The following is a 24,936-nucleotide window of genomic DNA, read 5'->3' on the forward strand; positions in this document are numbered from 1 at the left end:
CTCTATATTGACACCGCGTGTCCCATCACTAATTAATTTATAACCAAGCTAATTATACGACATAATTCATCCAAAATCAATAGGCTTCTGGTCCGAGATATGATGAATGCAACTGCAAAATTTGGAGCAGATTCAACCTCGCCTTCGTGAGATATCACGTTCATCTAACAAACAAACAACCAGACACACAGACAGACAAATACCTATCAGTTACCGATCAAGGTCGATAAGTAACAATTCTGCCGTTTAAATCAAAGTATATTTGCACCGGTTTAAATAAATATCAGGCAGCAAGCAATAAGCAATGGTGTTTCAAAAATAGTCAAATGCATGATGTAATATTGAAGTTCATATCCAACAAGGGAAATAATATAAACCAGTGGTCGGCAACCTTTTTTCTGTGACGGACCGGTATGAGCCTGACCAAAATTTTGGCGGACCACCTTTATACAAATTACAGACGAACTGATGTAATTCAATAAATTATATGCACTAGAAAAGTTAGGTTAACAATACATTCAAAAACAAAGGTATAACGTGTTTCTTACGTTCGTCCTACTTAAATATTTCGTTTTTGTAGTTGTCAATTTTGAAAACCTGACTTTACATACTGGTAACAATGCTATTAGGGCATTGTACGTTTTTTGTGTCACCTCTCTGCGGACCGGTAGTAATCTTCCCGCGGACCGACAATGGGCCGCGGCCCGGTGGTTGCCGACCACTGATATAAACCAAAGTTATATAGAACATGGGCATATTGACAAAATAAATGACCAGCTGGTATGCAAATAAGTGAAGAAATGAGTCCTAAGGTTCGTCGCAGGAAATCTCGCCGCAAGAGCATCTCGCTGTAACACAAGTATTTGTGATGAAAACAGTTAGGTTTTTGAAGTACCTTTTTGATTTCAAAAAGATTCGTTATTTAGAGCATACCCTAACCATATAAACCTAACCGTTTTCATCACAAATACTTGTTTTACAGCAAAATGCTCTCGCGGCGATTTTACAAGCAGCGAATTTTTCTATGCGGCGAAATTCCCTGCTGCGAGATTTCGTACGAGAAAATTTCCTGCCGTGAAATTTTTGGACACAAAGTCTTAATGTATCACAGAAAAAAAAAGAAATTCAGTCGGACATCTAGAAGTGTGTGCACCAAGATGGCGCACAACCTGAACATAGTAGTTGCACCAGTTTAGAGTTCAGGTTGTGCGCCATCTTGGTGCACATACTTCGGGAGTGCCATTCAGTCAGCTTAATCGTTCATCACCCGTAGTCAGAGTAAATTTCGGAACAAAAAAAAATTTCAAGTCCGGGCAGTCAATAATGAATTTTCCCAGATAGCCCTGTGCTTAACAAGAGATGAGGGACCTCCTGAAGTATGCGCACAACCTGAACTCAAGTTATGTGTACCAGGTTAAGGTTCAGGTTGTGTGACATTTTGGTGTGCATACTTCAGGAGCACCGAGATGAGAATGAAGAGTTCTACTTTGAAAAAGTTCAATACAAAAGGGAAGCTGTTCTGAAAATTTTAAAGCATGTTGAGAACACCTGGATTAGACTGTTTAAGGCAGGAGTCGGCAACCTTTCGTCGTTCGCGGACCAAAATAAAGGGTTGCAAGTCATTGGCGGGCCGCACATATTTTTATAAAGTTGAAAACTGAACGGATGATACTTTTTATAATAAAAATCAAGAACATCTCTCGAATCGAATATATATTTATCCCCTCATTGCATTGCATCTTATAAGATTCCATTAGAATATTTTCGGCGCCATTGAACCCTTTGCACTTAGCATCAACTTTTCTGCGTTTTGTTGCCATTTGTCTAATTATATTTATATTATAGGTTCAACAAACGAGTAATTGTGAATTTTATACTTGTTAGATTATAATATAACTTAATCTACACGTGTCTTACAATAAATTCTGTTCCGTGAAGAATATAATCGTTAAAACAGCTGTTTTGTTACTATAATTCAGCGAAGCGCCGCGGGCCGGATTATATTATTCTGCGAGCCGTATTCGGCCCCTAGGTTGCTGACCTCTGGTTTAAGTAGTTAATTTTTAACGTTTTAGCTACCTTTTGAAATAAAATATTTTGAAAAAGCAAATTACTGGATAAATAATGTGATAATGGAATTTGATAAAATAGTTCATATTATTGAGAACAATCATAATTGCATCAAGTCTATAATATTTCCACTTGGCTGTGTCATCTCTTCGGGAAAATATGAAGCTAATGCATCAAATAGCTGAAAAAAATATATAAGATTTGAAAGTATTCTAATTTATTCTTAAAATTATGACTTTGAATAATGGGGGCTCCCGAAGTATGCGAACTAAGATGGCGGACATCGGAATGTAATATGTGTACTAGGTTAGGGTTAGGCCATAATTTTAGGTATAAATACTACGGGAGGCTCTTGGCTAGTCTTCGAACTGATAATAGGACTAAAATAAGGAAAATTGAAAAAAAATTATCGCTTAACCCTAACCAGTTACCCATGTTACGTTTCGATGTCCGCCATCTTGGTTCGCATACTTCTGGAGCACCGAATAATGAATATAAATAATTTTAAATCGATTTGAACATTGATTGATTATGGATATATCGACCTAAAAGAATTAATGTGTTAAATAAAACGACAGAATCAATCATTTACCTTAAAAATTTGAATTGATGTAGTTAACGTAAATGGTGCCCAGTGAATGTCTGTGCTCATGTCCCTCTATGAGGTCCAAGTGCCTAGTTATTAGCGCTCTGCAAACTGTCTGCAACTTATGGGTAGACCACAGAGTCATAAAGTTCACTCTGGTTAAGGAACCTTTGTGTGAGGCAATTTTTTCCTACCTTAGTTCTTTCAACAAAATTTTCGTCGATGTCAGCATATTTTAAATGTAAATAAGAAGTCTTAACAGTAGATGATTTAGTTGCTGATGTTTTCTCGGAGTCTGTGGCTGTTATAGATGGCTGAAAAAGCGAGAACGGTCAGTAATCCTTTTTTTTCTTGGTAAATTGCTTTTTTTTTTGGGGGAGGGGGGCAGTTGGTGCATCATGCTAAGAGTTACGATCACTTTGACATCACACCTCTGATTACCCTTCACAGATTTGAATTATGAGGGAGATACATATGTGCGAGAGCATAGCTGGGCTCTTGCGTGTTTGTCTCTCACTGTGGTTCATGTAACTATTCGTCCGTCAATACTTCGTCCAGCATCAAGTTCATGCAATTGGAAAAATAACCGTCTAACTATTCCCTAATCCAACAATGAATCCCATTGGGATAAACATTAAAATCCTGCCTTTATGAGGCATTAATGCACAAGACCTCGTTAAATTGCCACGGGTACATAAATACTAATTAGACTTTTCTTTAAATAAAAAATGAATTCTTTCCAGTTTTGACATTGTCTACTTTGTCTTTTCCACAGTCCTGGAGAAACCATCTATTTTTGAAATTGACTAATTCAGTTTATGTATCGGAAAATCCACCCAGTCATTACAATTTCGGGGTCAAAGGTCAAAAGAGTATGTAAAGAGCCATGGTCCACCTTAAAACTGAGCCATCTCATCATTTTTTTTTAAACCGCGCTAAAAGTAAAAATTCCCCCTTGGCGCCATAGTCTCATGAGGGGCCATTGTTTTATGGTGGCCAATGCTTCTGTTCCAAGGGGGATAGGAGAGCCCTAAAAAATTCACCACAGACTCCTGCTTCACGTTAAATGCACTTACCGTGGCGTTTGTAGTGTCATCATCTGACTCTGAATCGGATACAGAACCAAATAACGACGTCGCTAAAAGTCGAAATTCTCTTTCTTCCTTTGGGTCCTCATGGTGGACAGTTTCTGAGACGTCGTTTTGCAAATACAGAAGAGCAGACATTGGGTCACTCAGAGATTGTTCGCGGAATTTGTGTCGTCTTAACATATACCTGTGAAATTTTGATAAGTTTCTTATTAATGCTTTTGTCACAAACAAGGGCCTCCTCATGGTGGACAGTTTCAGAGACTTCATTTTGTAAAGACATGAGAGTGGACATTGGGTCGCTCAGAGATTGTTCGGGGAATTTGTGTCGTCTTATCATATACCTGTGAAACTTTTATATGACTCTTATAAATGCTTCCTGCTTTAAACAAGGCTGTCCACATAGATCTGACGGTGCTCCCGAAGTATGCGAACCAAGATGGCGGACATCGGAACGTGACATGGGTAACAGGTTAGGGTTAGGCGATAATTTTTTTCCAATTTTCCTTATTTTAGTCCTATTATCAGTTCGAAGACTAGCCAAGAGCCTCCCGTAGTATTTATACCTAAAATTATGGCCTAACCCTAACCTAGTACACATATTACATTCCGATGTCCGACTTATCGAATTCAATAGCGACACTGCATGTCCCATCATTAATTAACTAATAACTCGCTAATTATACGACAAAATTCATCCAAAATAGGCTGGACATGGACAATAGGCTTCTGGTCCGAGATATGATAAATGCACATACGAAATTTAGAGCAGATTCAACCTCGCTTTCGTGAGATATCGCATAACATACAAAAGTAAAACAAACAGACAAATACCTATCAACATACTTACCGATCGAAATCGATAAGTAATAACAAACCAGATGCGGTCCGAATCGAGGACACTACAAAAAAACTAACAGATCTGCTCACCTACACTTTTGCAGAATATCTCCTTTCGAAGGCCTTGACAAATTTAAACTCCAAAAATCCGAAAGTCTTGTTTTAGGTGAAGATTTGCTTCCAGGATTCCCTCCAAACATATAGTGGGTCTGAAAACATATTTTTTTCTTAGTTCAAAAAGGGAATTTCATGTATATTTCGGGAGAGAGAAAAGTCGATGAGTCAGCATGATCATACGGTGAACCATGGCTGCTTGGAACCGTGCTCATTATGGAAATGGTGGCGCTCCAGAAGTATGTGTACCAATATGGAGATAACTAATTTTGTTTTCCTACTTTACATCAAGTTGTGTAAAGGGACTGAAACCTACAGACAGGGGTTATATTCACTTGGCTAACACAGACATTACCCAAACTTGTAACAGAACTAAAATAAGGAAAATCAAACTAAAATTATGGCCTAACCCTAACCTGGTACACACACTACAGGAGTACCAAGAAAAGTAGATAAGACAGCCAAACCATGGCCGTTTGGAATCAGGATTACTATGAAATGGTTTAAATGTTATTTGTATCTGACATCTGATGGTCAGATATAAATTAGACTTGATTCAATTTCTAACGATGTAAAAATCCAAAGTATATTAAAATAGTGTTACCATCAGTTGGGTTATGCAGGACTAATTATGACTATTCTATTTGGTTCGTGAGTAATGTTTAACACACATGCCACAACACACGGCTTTGTTTGAAGTTAATGTGAAAACGCAAAACAAAAAGTAATAATGCATTTCTCTGAGTAAAAGTGTGTATTTGCTCATAAAAAAAATGTTAGTGTGTGCAACTACTAACCCTTCTGACATGATCATATACGAGTTGATGTGCGTATCTTGGACACGGTTCGTTGACTTCCACTGAAGCGGAACTGCTTGTTCCAGACTGTGTAGCGCCACCTTGTGATGACAGTTCATTCTTATAAACGCAATTCCAACTATCGTCATTGATTCCGTAAATCCAGAATGAATTCTGCATGTTGTCTTCACGTTTATCCTTGTCTTTGCTTAGTCCCTGAAAAAAGGAAAACTCAATAAAACAAGAATTGAAAACGAGAATATCGGTCGGAGACCGAAGACTTATCGATCTTAGATCGGTAATTAATTAATAACTCGCTAATTATATGACATAATTAACCCAAAATCTATAGGCTTCTGGTCCGAGGTAAGATGCATGCACATGCAAAATTTGGAGCAGATTCAACCACGCGTTCGTGAGATATCGCGTTCATCTAACAGACACACACACAGACACACAGACAGACATACATACAGACAAATACCTATCAATATACTTACCGATCTTAAGATCGATAAGTAACTAGGGCTACTAAGTTGAAAACATTAACTTCAATTGTCACCATGATAAGTCAGAAGAATTATGAGAATATCATGGATGGATCATTAATTAAACCCATCAGAAGTAGACAACTAAATTTTTATTTGCCATCGGTGAAATGAAGTATATAAAGCAGAAAAAGCCTCACACGACCACATTTGCAAAGCATTTTTCACCGGAAAGCAATGCAATGAAAGCAATATCTTCTTTCAATGGACCTTGTATAATACAGCTATTACCATGACAAATAATTGTTCTCTTGCTTTTTGATGGCTGTTGTACAGTAACATTACGGTTATCATATTATCATGTCATCAAATAGTTCCGAATTGTAATTGTAAAATTTTAAAATATTATTTATTCAAGCATTAACTGTAGTTAGTTAAATAAAAGTCTGACTGCAACGATAAAAAAAAGCCCATTTTGTCGCTCACAACATGATTTATTTTGATACCGGTATCGATTGTCGAGCTCTATTATTTACGCGCATCTTAATTAAGATATGTACCGTACGCATCGTTCAGGGATGGCCAATACCGAATAGTTCACTATTTTGAATACATTCGAATATTCGATTCATTTTAGACAACCCTAGCATCGTTCACACTGATTATTGGCAAGTGATGACAAGTCCTGCGAGGGATAATGCGAAATATTTGTTGGAATCCTTATCCTTATCCGTCACAGGGTGATCCACTTAACAGCTAGTCTGTTCGTGAGGTCGTGATTCGCTGTATGTTAAAGGCGCATTATAGGCTTTCCTCTCCACCACGATAAATGTGTAAATCTAATTCCTATCCTCTATTAATTGATGGTCCTGAAAGAAGACCTTTCGAGCCATGTAATATGTTTTAGAATCATATAGTGCAACCATTTATGCCAGTTGTCAAATCCTAGCACTGTATGTAAAGAAACATGAGCAAGACAAGAGGTTGTGAATCAGCCAAAAAATATAAAAATCCTATCTTTCTTACCGAGAGCATATGAATCTCCCTCAACGCAGGATTTATTGTTGCTCTCTGTGTAAAACCAGACGGTGGCAAGCCTTCTTCTTTCTTGGTTCCGTCATGGAGAACATTCACCGAGTCCTGGTTTATGTCATAAACAAAGAAATCGTTCACATACTCTTTTGATCTTTGACCCCCGAAAATGTAAAGACAGTGTGTTTCCTGAAAAGGTAAAGCAAAGTATTAAAATGATAATTATTAAGGGCTTGGCAGGAAAATATTCAGCCTAGACTCTGGAATTGGATGTCGTTACAACAGGAATGTGAAATTTTTTCCAGCCCTTAACTATCTCTTGTATAATGTATATCAGGGCAGGGGTCTGAAACCTGACATCACCTTTTGTCACTCGCGGGCCAAAATTAAGGTTGCAAGTCATTAGCGGGCCGCACATATTTTTAAAAAGTTGAAAAACCAACGGATGATACTTTTTATAATAAAAATCAAGCAGTGATACATCTCTCGAATAGAATAAAGACTTATTTCCTCATTGCATCTCATAAAATTCCATTTGAATATTTTCAGCGCCATTGAACCCTTTGCACTTAGCATCAACTTTTCTGCGTTATGTTGCCATTTGCTTAATTATAATTAAATTATATGCTCATTAAACGGATTAAACGGCCGAATCCAGCCCGCGGGCCATAGGTTGCTGACACCTGATGTATATAGTATACAATAGTTAAAATATGGCAATTAAACTTGAACAAATTTTAACGGAGGGAATTGGGTGTTACGATAACTAGAATTCAAAATTTTTCCCGCCCCGATAACTGCATATTGGTGAATACACAACGTGAATCCAAAGACTGGAATACTGTGGGCATTAATTACATGAGAGAGTATTGCTGCAATCCCATGCAGAATGATTCATTTAACTGTAAATCATTCATGAAAAATAGAAGTTCCCAAAGTTGATCGACCGAGGCCAAAATTAGAAGAGGAAAGATATTCGCGGGGCAGCAGGAGGGAACGCCCGCAAGAGGTACCGGTACATATAATCAAGATACCAGAAAATTGAATTGAACTTGTTACCAGTGAACTGAGTTTCTGGATGACAGTGCGAGCTGTATGTAACACTAGGTTCCTTCAAATTGAACAAATAATGTAAACAGAGTTTTGTACACATACTTTCGTAGAAATATAGACTTTAAAAAGAGGAAAAAAGGGAATATACTAGAAAAACATTGAAAACCGACTTACAGTATCCAATAGCATTGAATGTCCAATCCTTGATCTGATGTCCTGAGGTCCAGCATTCCCTGAATCTTCTCTCAACAAATGCCATGTACTTGAAGGTATATGGTACCGGTATAAACCGGAAAATTCCGGTAATGGTCGCATTGAACCGACCTGACTTTGTGTGTTTGCTGTCAAAATTCGACCTCCAAAGACATAGATGGTTTGAGATGGCTGATCAATGCACATCTGAGAAACATGGAATTGTATTTTTACATGAAGAAAAAAACTAGAATATCGGTCAGAGACCGAAGACTTGTCGATCGAAAGTTAAGGGTATCCCCCAAAACAGCGCTCTTCTCTATAGCGACACCTTGTGTCCCATCACTAATTAATTAATAACTCGCTAATTATACGACATAATTCATCCAAAATCAATAGGATTCTGGTCCGACATATGATGAATGCACATGCAAAATCTGGAGCAGATTCAATCTCGCTTTCTTAAGATATCGCGTGCATCTAACAGACAGACAAACAGACAAATACCTATCAACATACTTATCGATTAAAATCGATAGGTAATTACTAAAGGATAGGATTGGAATTTATATTTTTATCCCAGGGAAGAGGAAAGCTGCTCTAACGGCTTCATCATATGGTAAACCACAGCCTCTCGTCGGATTACCGGTTTGGTGGAGGAAGCCGTAGCCAACTAGCAGTTACACGAATCATCCTACTGCGGATTCAAACACACGAAGGGTAATCAGAGGCGGGGTGGCAAGGTTACTCCTAATTCTTAGCACAATGCGCCACACCGCCAAGTATGGTCAGAGCAACTCATGATCTTAAGGAAATAGGAGGTGCTCCCGAAGTATGCGAACCAAGATGGCGGACATCGGAACGTAACATGGGTAACAGATTAGGCGATAATTTTTTTCCAATTTTCCTTATTTTAGTCCTATTATCAGTTCGAAGACTAGCCAAGAGCCTCCCGTAGTATTTATAGCTGAAATTATGGCCTAACCCTAACCTAGTACACATATTACATTCCGATGTCCGCCATCTTGGTTCGCATACTTCGGGAGCCCCCAATAGGAGGCTCCAGATGATGGAAATGTGGTTTCAGATTGAGGCTATCAACTTTGAGAAAAACAAATTTTGACAACAAAAATATTTGCTACGCAAGTTCCTTCATTAATTGCCTTAATTAATTCGGAAAGTATAGTTCACCAAAGGCTTTTCTTAATTTCTGTCTGAAATATTCGACTAGCTAGGCGGTGTGGACCATCGTGCAAAACGATAAGAATACGCTCGCCACCACAACTCTGATTACCCTACGTGGATTCCCAGATTCATATCCCATGCAGGGATAATTATGTACGAGAGTATTTCTATATTGAAATAAATCTCTAGCTCACCTGGTGGTCAAATATTAACCTAGGTCCTCCATCCACAGCTGTATCTTTGCTTAATAATTGCCATTTGCCAGTCTTAATGTGATAAACGTGAAAATCATTTCGAACTGTTGAAAGTGTCCGTTTTGAAGAGTCAAGGTACCTGTGATATTACATATTAGCTTATATACAGGGTTTCCAAACATTTCGCCAAACCCACTCAAAAAACAATAAAAATTTTCACGATTTTGTAGTAATAACAATTGTAAGTTTAAATAAATTCTATTGTATGATAAATGAGATCTACAAGCACAATAAGAACTATTAACAAACAAGGGATTTTTAATTTTTACCATTACAAAATCAGGCAAAATTTTTTGGACACCCTGTGTAGATATCAATTATGACGATTATTCATGCCTATTTATACAATGAAATGTGAAAAATGCAAATACAATCAGCCACTGATAGCTAATGATACGTAGGAAGCAACTTATCATTTGAAAGGACCAGTTTGACATTGTTCACCCAATTTATTAAACCCTAGAGCAGGGGTCGGCAAACTACGGCCCGCTGGCCAGATCCGGGCCGCGGAACAGTATAATCCGGCCCGCGTCGCTTCACTGAATTATATTAACAATACAACTGTATTGATGATTCTTTACGTAACAGAATTTGTTTTGAGACACTAAATTATATTATAAATCAACAAATATATAATTCACAATCACTCGTTTAATGAGCCTATGAATGATTATAATTAGACAAATGGCAACAGAAAGTAAAAAAGTTGATGCTGAGTGCAAATGGTTTAATGACGCAGAAAATATTCGAATGATCAGTCTTCGCGCGCTGCTTGAAATTTAACTGGAATCTGTGTAAAAAAATGTGATTCTTCGGCCATTCCCTCGGATTTAACCTTCTAAAAATATGTGCGGTCCGTCAATGACTTGCAACCTTTAATTTTTGGCCCGCAAACGACAAAAGTTTGCCGACCCCTGCCCTAGGGGTTATTAAACCCTAGAGGTGATGGGCATTACATTTAAGCTTGGAACAAGAAACCTTCAATGCCAACATGTTTTAATTAGCGACAACCAGAGCACCGTGGAAAAGCAGTAGAAGATAATGCAACTCTCCTTTACCATTTTAGTAATAAAAGCATTGGGCGAAAAAAGGAAAGTTTTGATGCATCGACAAGAGTATTTTTACCCATGTGAGCCCCTTTTTAAACTGTCGGATTAGGATTTTATGCTTGATGGGGAAAAATCTGAGTGAACGGGTTGTGACCCAAAAGCTGCCTGTTCCAGAAGATATTGATACTATATAAAATTATGATGGCGAATAACGTGCCAGTAAATGCTGTTAAGATGTTTGGCAATCAACTGAAATTAAAATTCTACCTCCCCAAAGTGTATAGTCTTCCATTTTCACAATCTATACAAATCTTGTGGCAAGAACGGGCAGACGGGCCTCCAACATCATTTGTAACGGCAGACAGACAGACCCAGGTCGAACGATCAACTTCAAATCTCCAGAAATCAGGTAAGTCTTTGGTCCCGTCCCATCCACCGAGAAGATAAACATGATCTGAAAAATTGGGAGTGTTTTTTACAAACGAGTTCCCCCTTTTCGCTCTGATTTCTTTACTCTCAATATCTTATTACCGGTATTACTGAATATCATACGGCGTAGCATTTAGACACTGGCAAAGCAATCCCCATCGGAACTGGTCATGGCTGAGCAGTGAGTACAGTCTTTGTTGAAAAAGGTTGCAGATTGGTCTGATATGTCACATGGTGACGCATTATTTGTGCAAATTGCAAAATTTGGGGTGGAATTTATGGCCCCATAAGGCACAGATAAAAATTCGAAATCCCACCTTTTTGGGGTCATGACCCCAACAAAGTGAAAACACTCTGTGAAATAATCTTATTAAGCAATGAAACAGGAAGAACAAGGAGCCCAAAAATCTGGCACACTTACTGTTGATATAGTCCATGCACATTTGATGGCCTCCTCTCATACCAGGCAAACCATCAGGCTGTGGAAAGGATTTTAATGATATATTCGCCCATTGTGCTTTGTATTCTTGATGGCTGATATAATGATTGAATAGATCCTCTGAAAATGCAAGAAATAGAGTTAACACTATACTCAACTTGATCTAGAGTAGGGGTCCTCAAACTTTTGGTGTTACAGAGCCCGTGAAAAGGTTGACTATTATTTATGGAACCCTGCAATAAATTTATAGAAATGAAACAAACAAAAAACATTGCTCTTTACAGATTAATGTTCCTGAGTAAATAAAAAATAAAATTACTTTATTTAATGACTCGGATTAATTTGCTGCTTGTCAAATATAATTCATGACGTTATTGCTTCTTTGAACAATTACAAAAATGGCAAAAAGTCAAAATTTCAGTGAGTAAATGAATGGCTCCCGAAGACCCCAGGTTTTCTCCTAACCCTAACCTGGTACACATACTACGTTCCGGTAACAACCATCTTGGTTCACATACTTCGGGAGTAGGCCTACCGCTTCTTGCATTACATTTTTACACTCTACAGTCGGAGCATTATGCCAAGTGCCTTAGCAGAAATAACTCCTGAATATTTACCAGTGGGTTGTCTATTGCCTTGTTCAAAGCATAGATACTTACCGGTGACAGCTTTTTGCATTATATTTTCACATTCCTCAAAGTCTCCATCCATGACCAATTTCCTGTGAAGTTCAGTCAATAGAGGATGTTCCAGTGTTATTTTAGTTTTTTTTTGCAAAGATTGAAACGCTTCAACATAATTGTGTTGTCGAAAATGCTTCAAACATAGACGTATTGCTTCTCGTTCGCGATGCTGGCAAAAGAAAAAGAATTTTAAGATCGAAAAAGATGGTACTTGGTGGCCTAGGGCTACTCTACTACAGCGGTTCTCAACCTTTTACTGGCCGCGTACCACTTTTGTTCTTTTTACTCTGGCCGCGTACCACCGACAAAACTTTTTTTCTGTGGTGGGGAACAATGGCACAAGAAACGCGATATGGTAGTATTTTATGTGGCCTTACATCCATTTTAGATCTTCGTGCAAAGTTTCAACGTATCAATTATATGCAGTAACATTTTAATAATTACGTGCAAAATCACGAGAATTTGCGTTGATTGCCGTCAGGGCTAAGAGGCTTTGTCCATCGTCTCGTTTCGTTTTAGGTGGGCAGTAGCGGTCCAGGACGGTCTCAAGACAAGACTTGCTGCTAGCGCTATAACCTGTTGTCGCCATATTTTAGCCAACTCAAAAGCTAATTGTTGCAATAATTCAAACTGCCCGTGAACCACTGGAAAAGCTTCCGCGTTGAGAACCACTGCTCTACTATTTTCACCGTAGGTCCATTTACAACACTTCAAAATTACTGGGGTCTGGACATTACAGAAAATTCATTCCATTAAATAATCGAAATTTCAAATGCATTATTAAATTAAATACAAGAGCAATGAATGGCTCACAAACATAGATATAAATAATATAAATCGGTACCGTCTATCTTTGAAAAAAGAATTTTCTGTTGTTCTCGTAATTTTCCCTTTGCATGAGAACGTTTCCATTCAACAAAACAATAAAAATAGACAAAAATTTGAAAACTGAATATATTCAAATAAATATTTTGAATTCCTACCTCATAATACCATTTTAAACATGGTTGAACGATTTCAGTTTCTTCTATGCCTCTCAGTTCAACGTACCAGATACTGAAGTTAAAAGCTGAACCCCAGGATAACAGTGGTACTACCAAAAAATAAACATCAGTTTAGAGTACACATTTCGACATTATTTTGTCATATGTATGGCATATTTAAACGCTTTTTGCTCCAAAACAGGCACTGCACAAGCAATTGCAAGATTAAGAGCTACTGTTTTTGGAAGGTCCAAACTTTTCATGGTTCCGCACTGCCTACGCAATTTATTCACGAGGTGGTGGGCATGGGATTTAATTACAAGCTAGTTTGAACTTGTGGGCTGAGATGTTATTATAGTAAACAGGGACATAGCCAGGGCAGTTTTGAGGGTCGAAACCTCCTGCCTGATTTGAAATGAAAAAAAAAAGGATTTTTCTGTATCTTACAATTCAATTTTTCTCAGCTTGAAACGCTTATTAGCCCCCTAAGATTCTTAACACCCAAACGTTTTCCGGTCGGACCCAATAGCTGTTACAACCAAACTTGGCAAATATTAATCTCAGAACTCTCATTTGAAAAATTCTGGCTACGTCCCTGATTACTCCTTCTGTAATATCTTGAATTGCCCTCAATCGGTTCTAACTAGTCGAGGTCGGGAAGTTATAGTAACAACCTAAATTGTCTCACCTATTTTGATAAACCTGCAAGGGAAAAGTTGTCCATCTATTCTATGCTTCATATGGAATGTTTCTGGGTTGTGATCGTTCTTTAGTCCACCTTTGAGTAACTCTATCAGATTATCCTCTTCCATTCCCCCTAGAACCTGAAACAACAGCAACAAAAATTTATTGATTCAAGAGACTTATTGCACTCGATACAACACTCTAGTGCTAAACAACATTCACTCTAAGAGCTTGCTTAGTTGCGCGGAATAGAAGGCTATGTAAGCTCCAAAAAAAGGTCTGCGCGGAAAATTAGAAAAAATAGAAAAGAACACATTTTAAACGAACACAGAATTGTCAATACTTATGCAGTGCGCGGCAGAACGAAAGTACTGTGCATGGATTCTCGGCGCAGCTTAGAGGGAGGCGTTGGTGCTAAAGTTAAAAATAACACAGTTCATTGTGGTAAAAATGCACAATGACGCAACATTTCGGCAATGAGAGACTTCTATTTTTTGCCTCATTCCAGTTTCGAGCATTTACTCTTAAAACTTCAACTCTTACTTTAAATTTCTTGATATTACAGACATGATTTTTCTCAAATTTTCCGAACATAATGGTTTGAACGATCGCTGGTCGTGGTAGTTTGAGGAGTAGAAACTGAGGGGGTGAATTGGAGCTTGATGACCATCTCGATGACTGTTTTGTCGGCTCATTCTGTTGAATGTTTCTGTAATGTGGAGGTTTTGTTATTATCAAATGCTTATACCGGTATGATTTATCTACCAAAATGGGTAAATGTTCTCAGTTAAAAAATCTGAGAATAGGGTACTCATATTTATCCAGGTGGAGAGAAATAGCATACAATGGAACGGTATTTTCATAATGGCAACTGTGTAAAATAATTTCTCATATTTATTGCTAAGATAGGGATGTTAATTAAAAAAAAGATGCAGACTCTTTTCTTTCTAAACTAGTCATGTTCTGATGGGAATTGCGGATAGGATAACCCTGGCGCTCGGCCGTTTGGCACATCGTGATAAACGTTAAAAATACGCTCGCCAATGCACCTCTGATTGCGGTACATGGCAGCATAAACGTGATACAGAGGGGGCGGTGTGGCTCAACGGGATAAGCGTTAGGAATACGCTCGCCACCGCACCTTTAATTACTCTGCGTGGGTTCGCCCCAACCTTTGACCCGCGAAAAATTCCTCTCATTGTTACGTCCTTTTTTGCATCTTGCTGATTGGCCAATGTCACGAAGTAAACAAGGAAGTCGATGCTCGGGGAAAGGTCCATATCGTGTTGAATGATAGGAAATAGGAATCCCGTGAGAATAGTTATGGACGAAAAGATCGCCTCCGCACCAATGGCCAAGTACGGCTCTGATTCAGCGTATTTTTCATACAATAATTTTACACGAATGTACTGAACAGTACCGGTATCTAAAGTTGCTCAAACACTCCCAAAATTAGTGACAAAGTATGAAAATAATGTTTGGGGTCAAAGGTCAAACGTCCATTTTGCTCTAATTTGACGTATTTTTTATCCATTAATTCTACGTAAAAACACTACCAAAATTAATGACAAAGTATGTCCATTTTGCTCTGGTTCAACGTATTTTTTATCCAATAATTTTACGCGGGTGTACTGAACAGTACCGGTATCCAAAGTCGCACAAACACTCTCAAAATTAGCGACAAACTGTAGAAATAATGTTTGGGGTCAAAGGTCAAACGTCCATTTTTTCTCTGATTCAACGTATTTTTTATCCGATACCGGTAATTTTACGCGGATGTATTGAGAGGTATCTGATGTCAAAGTCAGTTGCACGCGAGTGCAGTTGTTTTGCACGTCGTGAGCTATAATTGCACGCCAGGAATTCTTATTTGCACGCGGGAATTTCTGATTGCACGCCCGATTTCTCGTTCAAAAAGGCCATGAAATCCAGACTGGGTTACCAGTACGGCTTCCTCCACCGCCAAGTCAATGCTTCCGAAAACGAACAATAGGCTATAACTAATCCCATACCCGACTTGGAACGGTAACCGGACGAGAGGCGGTGGTTCGCCATATGGATAGGCCGTCTTATCGGCTTTCCTCTCCCCCTGGATAAATATGTAAATCCTATTTTACTGACATTAGAATAACCATTGAACTGGTACGGTAAGCTGGTGAATTGAACAAAGCAATGTTAAAGAGCAAATGTTGGAATGGCAATTCAGTCAGAAAATAAACCAATGTCTGAATGTCGCAAATTTTTGCTCGTACAGCGATAGACTACGGCAGGGCTACTCAACTGGCGGACCGCGGTCCGAATCCGGACCTTTCGAGTATTGGATTTGGACCGCACCTGATTATTTATTTTGGATCATTAGCCCCACTTTTTGAATTTCCTATTATAAAATGACTTTCATAGTTTTGAGTATATACAGATATAGGAAAAGAAATATAACACCATAATAAACAATTTTAATATGCTACTAATCATTAGCCGGTCGAGGAAATTCTCGTTAAAGGATGCCGAAATATCAGTTCTGGAAAGACCGGACCCAAATAATTTTGAAGTTTTGTTTGCGGACCTCCGATAAAAATAGTAGCCCTGGACTACGGTACCGTACGGTAAGTCTGTAAGTACAATTAAAAACAATCAAAAACGAACTTACTCTGGCAGATAATTCGTAGAATAACTAGACCAGTTAAAAATCTTGTAATTCAAGAAGGCGTTCTCCTCGCTAGACATTACAAACGACTGTTTTATGGCGGTGAAATACGGTACCGGTACCAAACGGGGAAAGCATTCAAAGCGCCGTAAATTTGCAGAATGCACTGAAATCGGAAACACAGGACGCCTGTTTACGAATCGGAAAACCGGATCACTGGAGTCGAATCCGGCAAGACGTCATTAATTTTACTGGCCAGTAATGAGTAATTTATTTCTTCACCATGCTGAAAACACGCGCTATGTACATAGTATACTCAAATTAAAAAAATATATAAAAAAAAAACGCATTTGATAGAAAACTCTGAAAACCAATACTGGTTGTCGAGCGGCGGCACTTTTCGCAAATATGTTTTCCTTTTGAGATGTAAAATTGCTCTTTTCTGTCGCCAAGCCGTGGTGTGTGGAATTATTTAAGCTACATTCCCACAAGGTAAATAGCTTTTATTGGACACGTGAGTGGACCTATAGATCGTTTTCCTATTTTTGGTAATCTTGTTCTTGTTGGCCTCTTCTTCTTTATATCGTTTTGAAAAAATCCCTTTTCCCCTTGAATATTGGACCAGTTGCGTTGAAATTTTCAGTGTCTAAAATTTTATTCTTTGCTAGAAGGATATTACTTTAATTTATTGTTTTTTGTGTGATATGACGCCATCACAATTTGCCACTATGTGGCACTACGTGTCCATATATTCGAGCATAGCTCTGTTTTTAGTTATTTCTATACACCTCAATGGTTATTTCCCACTTCAATGAACACGGACCTATGGATTGTTTTGCTTTTACGGACACCTAGTGGGGAATCTTAAAAAATCACTTTTTTGATTACTGGACCAATTCCTCTGAAATTTTTAGTGGTTAGAGATAAAAAAAAATTCTAGAAGACTATTACTTTCATTTATTTCAAATATTCCTGATAGCACCGTGGAATTCGTTTTTTTACACAAAAAGAACTTGTTTTTTATGCTGGCAACTTTTCTTGTTATTCTTTTGGTCACGTGCTCATCGAACGTCGGTGGTGTGTAACAAAATTCTTGCTTTGCTAAGAGTTCCTAATGAGGAATGGCGAACAGAGCCGTACACCCATGTCCATATAATTTAGCATAGCTCTCTTGTTTTACCTAAGCAAGGTCACGGCCACCCCAGACCCATTGTATACTTATATAATGTCTCTGGCCACCTGTTCAAAAATAAAAGCACAGACTGGTTTCTGAATAAATTTACGGATGACAACATTAAATTAATTATAAGTATACGCATAAGTTAATTTGGACTTCATAATCAGCTTAATAAACGATAAAATAATTGTTAAAAACAAAATAAATAAACTTATTACAGAATCAGGATTAGGTAATGATTTTTTTTACTCCACCCTAGATGAAAAAGTCAGATTATGTGTCAGCAAATCGCATTTTGTACTGCAATACATTAGAATAGGACTTGCATATTTATTCCGCGGATAAGGAAACCGATAAGACGGCTTAATCACATGGCGTATCAGTGCCTCTCGTCTGGTAAGTAGGGCTGGGCATTTTCGAATACCTTGTGATTTCAGAATCGAATCGAATAATTTTTTCGAATCGAATCGAATCTCGTATACTTGAAAATATATAATTGTAAGCGATCTTAATATAGTAATTGGTCCTCTCAACAAATGAATTACTGAAGACATAGAATAAATCACTCAGATAGATTACTGAGCGTTCACACAGAATAACTCACTACAGGAAATATTCATATGTTAGAATTTCGTTGAAAAAATATGACTTCAATGAAAAAAAACTTGGGGAATTCACCTCGACCATTAGCGGAAAGATAAAAACAAGATGGCGGCGATTCGAAGTTTAGCTCTGAACCGATTCGAATAATTTACTATTCGATTCGAAATGCCCACCCCTACTGGTAAGTGATCAGTTAGCTAGTAAATCTGTTTCAAATTGATGAACTTTATGGTGGAGCAAGTGAACCATCTTACGACGGCGAAGAATCCCGTAATACTCTCACACATGATAGAGATAAATCTAGTTCCTAAATATTTGTCAACCAATGAAGACAGCGGCGGATTAAGCAAGCCCCTTTGGTGCCCTAAGCACTGAAGACTTTGGTGCCCTCTCATGTGTAATTTAATTATAAAAACCACATAAGTGAATTATCATTAAAAATAATCACAACCAACAGTAAATAAACAAATTTTACGAACATTTTTAGGTTTTTTAACAGCCATATATAGCCAATAAATATATCGGCCGTTTACCGCCGATAGGATATATCGGCAAACACGCAATATCGGACCGATATATCGGTTGATCTCTAATCCTAAGGAAGTGTGACAATAAAGATTTATGCCTCGAGTCTCAACGTGAATCGAAATACCAAAGTATATGAGTATAACAACTGTAGTTTGAAATTTTACCGGCACCTAGTAGTCTACCTCAGGGTGCTTCAAGGTTGCTAGGTTGAAGAACCGCAAAACCTTTGAGGAGGTCTCGCGGGCCGCAAGTCGGAGAAAACCCACTTTAAATTTAATAAACAACGAGAGTTTACCGTTCTAATCAGACCATTATTATGCTGCATGGGTGGCGTTCTTTTAAAGAAAATGTATATAGCCGTCGTTATTTTAAAGTTAATTCCCGAGAATTACCGTTGTATTTTGCGCATCTCACTTTTTAATGTCGCCTCAAATTATATTCTTTCGTGACAGATATATATTACTTGAAATCTAACCAGACACTGTGTGATGGGCAAGGAAATACGTTTCCGCCGTGATTTCTCTATGTCACCTTTCTTTCGACACTCATTTTATTACGTATTGTTATATTGAGTAATTTAGAAACGTAAGTAATTTCGTCACCACTGTCACATGGCCCACGCTCAAAAACAGAGGAGTGTTTTTACTAAAATAAAAGCACAAAGCGTTAGAAAAGGGGTTTGAATCTCGGGATCCCAACCCCAGTTGGAATAGCTAAAAAAAAAACTCAAAAACGTTCCTCCATTAGATACAAATATACGCTTAAATTGTTCAGTGAGCCGCAGGGAATGTATCAGCATGACAGGGTTTGGACCACCCTGGTCTACCTCATCAAAAAACTTCGCTGACCATTGGATCGTTGAAATGCGATCGTGGAACCGTCACATAATGTGAATAGTTCATTGGTTTAATTGTTGAAGAGAAAATTTTTATTTTAAAACAAAAATGCAGCAACAAGGTGAATACTAGAAAGAAAAGACAACGACAATTTAAGAAAACGACTCATAGGCCCATTTCGTGTCCAATAAATAGGTTTCAGTGTTTATTTTTAATAAACAAGGCTAATATGATACTTGAAGCCGAAAAATAAGCGAACATTTTAAAGTTTGAGTCGTCTGGTGAACTCGTAATATTTTAATAAACACCGATAAACTATATAAAATGATTTATCATCATTATAAAAAGTATCATCAGTTCGGGTTTAAACTTTCTAAAAATATGTGCGGCCCGCCAATGACTTGCAACCCTTATTTTGGCCCGCTAGGGACAAAAGGTTGCTGACCCCTGGTTTAATGGTTAATCCGGCGCTGTCCACATGCATGTACTTTTGTTTTCTATTTGGATGGTGTGATTCTTTGTGAGGATTTTCTTTGTGATTATCTTTGAATTATTGTAATCAGGTGACCAGTCGAGCTATATTTGGATTCTCCCCTACATTTTAACTTGCTATAGTACAATATGCTGTGCCCGCGTGTATACAAAGATTTCATCCTTTGTCGAAGTTACGCTGTGTACTTAGAGCATGCAAATGTGTGTGGTGTTAATGATTAAGATAATCGCCAACATGAGTGTGGTTTGACCGTAAATATACACTACTACTAGATGTCCAACTCCGCTCGCCGTATAATAAACAAACAAAGGCGATGTTGCACCTCCAAGTGGCGGGCGTCACGGTTGGTTTTGTTCAGACTAAATGCTTAGGGACGACGACGCTCCTGCATCACAGCTCGAAAACTAGCCCTGTTCATTGATGACTGATCGAAATATTTGCTGAAGGACGAAGAGATTCGATAAAATGAACAAATAATTGTGAAAATGAAGACACAGTCTGTCTTGCAACTGACCAGGATGATGTGACAACTTCCTTGTCAAAAGAAAGCAAGGCATCAAAAATGCGATGCGTTGCAAAAAATGTCAGTCAGATGTAGGTAAAGTGGTGACGAAAAGGAATACTTTGCACTTTATATATATAAAAAAAACGCTTAGTAGCACGGCATTTTGGTCTCACTCCATCTCAAGTATTGCAGCTTTCACACAAGTTTTTTCTCCACTTGACCCATGGCTATAATCAGGGCTGCCACAACGTCCTTATTTTTAGAATTTGTCCTTATTTTGAAGGTCTTTATTTTAGGAAATGTTTTTGCCCTTGTTTCTAAGAAACATCTTTATTTTGACGTGTGTCCTTATTTTTAACCTTATAAATTAAAATACCAGTAATTTAAACTTTGAATTTAGTTTAGATCTGGAACTTCATAAGAGATAAAATGAGTGAACGTTAAAAATTTGCTGTGATGATTACCAGAAAGAATTCAACGGCGTCGAACGAAACGAAGGGCCAGTGATTTGCGCACTGCAGCTTTTGTGAATGTGACAACAATCTAGAATGCATAGGTAGAGCAGCAATTTCTGTTAATAATGCAACCCAGAAACACAAGGCTCTGCTCAAGAAATTAATCAAACCAATCTATAAATAACTTTTTTAAGAGTCAATGATTATACAAAGGCTATCTCAACACATGCAAGCAGCTGAAATTTATTTCCATCATCCCATCATTGAACATCTGACACTTGAAATAAAAGAAAAATATTCTCAAATCATTCATAAGTGAATACCTATTAAACAATGTAACTGAATGTCAAGATGTAACAACACTACTTGAGAAAGTATTCAAAAAATTTGAGCAAATGTATACGCAAAGTACTGCAGCCAAAATAATAACAACAAATGGACGAAACCAATTGAAGAAACACAGCAGCTAGAACGAAGATTAAGATGTATGTGATTACAGTCAAGTTTCCGTACTCCTGAAGTATGCGTACCAAGAAAGGAGGACACCGGAACGTAGTATGTGTACCACGTTAGCGTTAGGCCACATGTCCTTATTTTAGTTCTATTACGAGTTCAGGGACTAACCAATAGAGTTTCGTAGTATTTGTACCTAAAAGTATGGCCTAACCTGGTACATATACTATGTTCCGTTGTCCGTCATCTTGGTACACGTATTTCTGGAGTACCCAAGTTTTTTTCTCAAAATTCCATAGAAATACAAATTATTATTCAATTACTAATGTGAATAAACACTGAATATCGAGTTATATTAATAGTTGTATTGATGTTTTTTAATGCTTTGGGAGTGGTTCTTAGCTGGAGTAAAAAGGCAATTTAGGTTCTATCACGTGGACATTGCTACATATTTCTTTTCGTTGCTGCTTTTCAATCAAATGGAGCACCGATGGATTCCCAGCCCCGCGACCTGCAAAATATGCATATTTTAAACTGAAAATCTTTTGGCGATTCATTCAATATTTAGGGTGAAGCCCTACGGGCATACCTGAAGATTTTGAAGGGGGGGGGGGGGGGGGGGTCTGAAACCTTCAATTGACAAGTTAGACCAAAATACTTGGTAGGTCTGATAGCAAATGTTAGTTTACAATAGTCCCGATGGTCTAACTCTAAAAAGTGTTTCAAGCCACGAACAATTTATATGTATGATATAGTAAAACAATTTAGAAGACTTTTATCTCACACTTAAAGGGGGTCTGACAGATGTTTGGTCTAATATGGTATATCACATGTTGAAGGTACCAGTATTTGGAGCCCTTCATACGCCGGAGAAGAAATGAAATGTTGTGGTTTTATGAAATATGACTACAGAATGTGTTGCATGTAGCTGTATAGCATTTATTTTGTTAAAAATCCCTGAGCTAATCACATGTTGTAGACTTCCAGTGTGTAAAATAATTTATGACATTTTAGCTGATCCACTGCAGTCTTTTGTCTCCAGATGTTTCAGAGAGTAGTAGTTGATTTCCCTTTGTATAATAATAAATAATATTGTCTCTAGATCTCCATCGCCTCCAGTTCTAAGGAGATCAACCAGGGAACGCCGAACCGTAGACAGACTAAATCTCTAAAGTGGCTGTGAATATGATAACTTGGAAATGCAACTCAATGTATCTATTTGTTTATACAGCTGCAGTCAAGCGATGATTGCTGTGGCGTTTTAAATCAGACACCAATCATTGCTGTGCTGTAGATGTAGTGTGTTAATTCTTTCAACTTTATTCATTTAACTATTGAGGCGCTTACTGTTAGCATCAGCAATTCGATACGTATTTGTTTTCTTGTTTAATAACATTTGCTTGTGTTATATTATTTTAGATCCATTCTAAGAGTGCTTTAAATTTAAGTTGAATAAAGCCTTATATCAAGGTACTATATTTCTCATTCATTACAATTTATTCAACTTAAATCATTTCACAAGAGTATTCTGGTACAAGCATGGACAAGGTTCTGAGACCAGAGAGACTGGAGGTAGATCCTAACTCTAGCGAAGCATCCTGTGAGTGGCTGCACTGGAAGAAGACTTTCGATAATTTTCTAAACGCCTTGCCGTCTGAAGGCCTTGATAAACTAGGTGTACTGGTGAATTTCATATCTCCTCGTATATTCCAAAACATTGAGGAGGCAGAATCGTACGATACTGCGATTGAGATTCTGAAAACAATGTTTGTCAAACCTCTCAATGAAGTTTATTCTCGGCATGTTCTGGCAACCAGGAACCAACAAGCATCTGAAAATGTAGACGAATACATGCAAGCATTGAAATCGTTAAGCAAACATTGTAATTTCAAAGCTGTATCTGCTGTTCCAAACCGAGATGCTTTTGTCCGAGACGCTTTTATCCGGGGGTTAAACTCCACATGGATACGACAGCGTTTGTTGGAAAACAAACACCTTGGTCTTAATACGACATACGATCAAGCCAGAAGCTTAGAAGTAGCAATTAAGAATGCTGAAGCTTATCGAGTATCCGATCCTTCTATGTCTGCGGCTGCTCAAAACAGTGAAACTCAAAACGATGAGACATCGTGTGATATCGAGAAAATATCTGCTACTGCAAATTCCGCGTGCTTTTTCTGAGGCGGAAAGAAACATTCTCGTTCAAAATGTCCAGCCCGAAATGTGTTTTGTTTCAAATGTCATAAAAAAGGACATTTCATAAAAGTCTGCAGAGGAACCGTTTTCAACCCACAAAATCCTGACGAAGTCACTGCATGTTCTAACTCGTATATATTAGGAATGGCTTTTGACAATACCCCGAAATCATTGAGAGGGTCGTCGTCTGTGATTCATATTGAAGGACACAAAGTACGCGCACTTTTCGATAGTTGCAGTAGTCAGAGTTTCATACACCCTCGTCTCATAGAAAGGTGTAACCTCCCAATCAAAAGGGACACAGTTAAGGACAAGGTAGCAATGGCTTCTCTGGCGTGTTCCATGCCTATAAAAGGTTGCACAGCAGCTGATATTGAATATCAGGGCCGACACTATCAAAAATTCATATTGAGAGTAATGGATGATCTATGTTGTGACATTTTACTTGGTATAGACTTTCAAGGACAACATCAAAGTGTAACTTATAATTACGGCGGCGATCGACCTCCAATGTCTGTGTGTGGCTTTTCAACTTTCAAAAGTTTGCCTCCAGAACCATTCAAAAATCTGACTGCTGACTGCCATCCTATTGCTACAAAGTCTCGTTGGTATTCCAAAGATGACAGAAAGTTTATTGAAATGGAGGTCAACCGTTTGTTACAGGAAGGAATTGTAACGCCTAGCAGATCTCCGTGGAGAGCTCAAGTTGTCGTCGTAAAAGGTGAAAATGGGAAACGAAGGTTTGTAATCGATTATTCACAGACCATCAATAAATTTACTCAGTTAGACGCGTTTCCTTTACCTAATATGAGCGATATAATCAACGAAATTGCTCCTTATCGTGTGTATAGCACAGTGGATTTAAAAAGTGCATACCATCAGGTTCCACTTGAAAAGGAAGACCAGAAATATACTGCTTTCGAAGCTGCGGGTGCTCTGTTCCAGTTCACTCGTTTACCGTTTGGAGTCACAAATGGTGTGGCCTGCTTCCAGAGGGCAATGATGAACCTGGTAAAAGAAGAAAACCTGACCGGTGTTTTCGCGTATCTCGATAACATTACCATTTGTGGGCATACTCAA

The 24,936-nt window shown here is 38.0% G+C and overlaps 1 protein-coding gene and 1 long non-coding RNA gene across 2 annotated transcripts in view; both read right to left on the bottom strand.

Annotated features, from left to right (window-relative positions):
* Positions 1-237: 237 nt before the first annotated feature.
* On the bottom strand, positions 238-16,811 carry LOC120328526 (muskelin-like). The gene is made up of 15 exons (XM_039395043.2): positions 16,614-16,811; positions 14,510-14,675; positions 13,971-14,106; positions 13,283-13,392; positions 12,276-12,468; positions 11,599-11,736; positions 11,016-11,202; positions 9,640-9,778; positions 8,243-8,467; positions 7,010-7,204; positions 5,496-5,711; positions 4,675-4,793; positions 3,733-3,931; positions 2,851-2,970; positions 238-2,251 (listed from the first exon to the last, which is right to left on the bottom strand). The coding sequence occupies exons 1-15, from the start codon at positions 16,688-16,690 to the stop codon at positions 2,171-2,173; spliced, it is 2,301 nt and encodes a 766-aa protein (XP_039250977.2). The 5' UTR covers positions 16,691-16,811; the 3' UTR covers positions 238-2,170.
* The window catches only part of LOC144425181 (uncharacterized), a 108,441-nt gene continuing 83,742 nt past the window's right edge, over positions 238-24,936 (bottom strand). The window contains exon 2 of the long non-coding RNA XR_013477361.1: positions 238-1,368. This is a non-coding gene — a long non-coding RNA (uncharacterized LOC144425181). The remainder of the gene's footprint in view (positions 1,369-24,936) is intronic.

The sequence above is a fragment of the Styela clava genome, chromosome 7, assembly GCF_964204865.1.
Source record: "Styela clava chromosome 7, kaStyClav1.hap1.2, whole genome shotgun sequence".
Lineage (NCBI taxonomy): Eukaryota > Metazoa > Chordata > Ascidiacea > Stolidobranchia > Styelidae > Styela > Styela clava.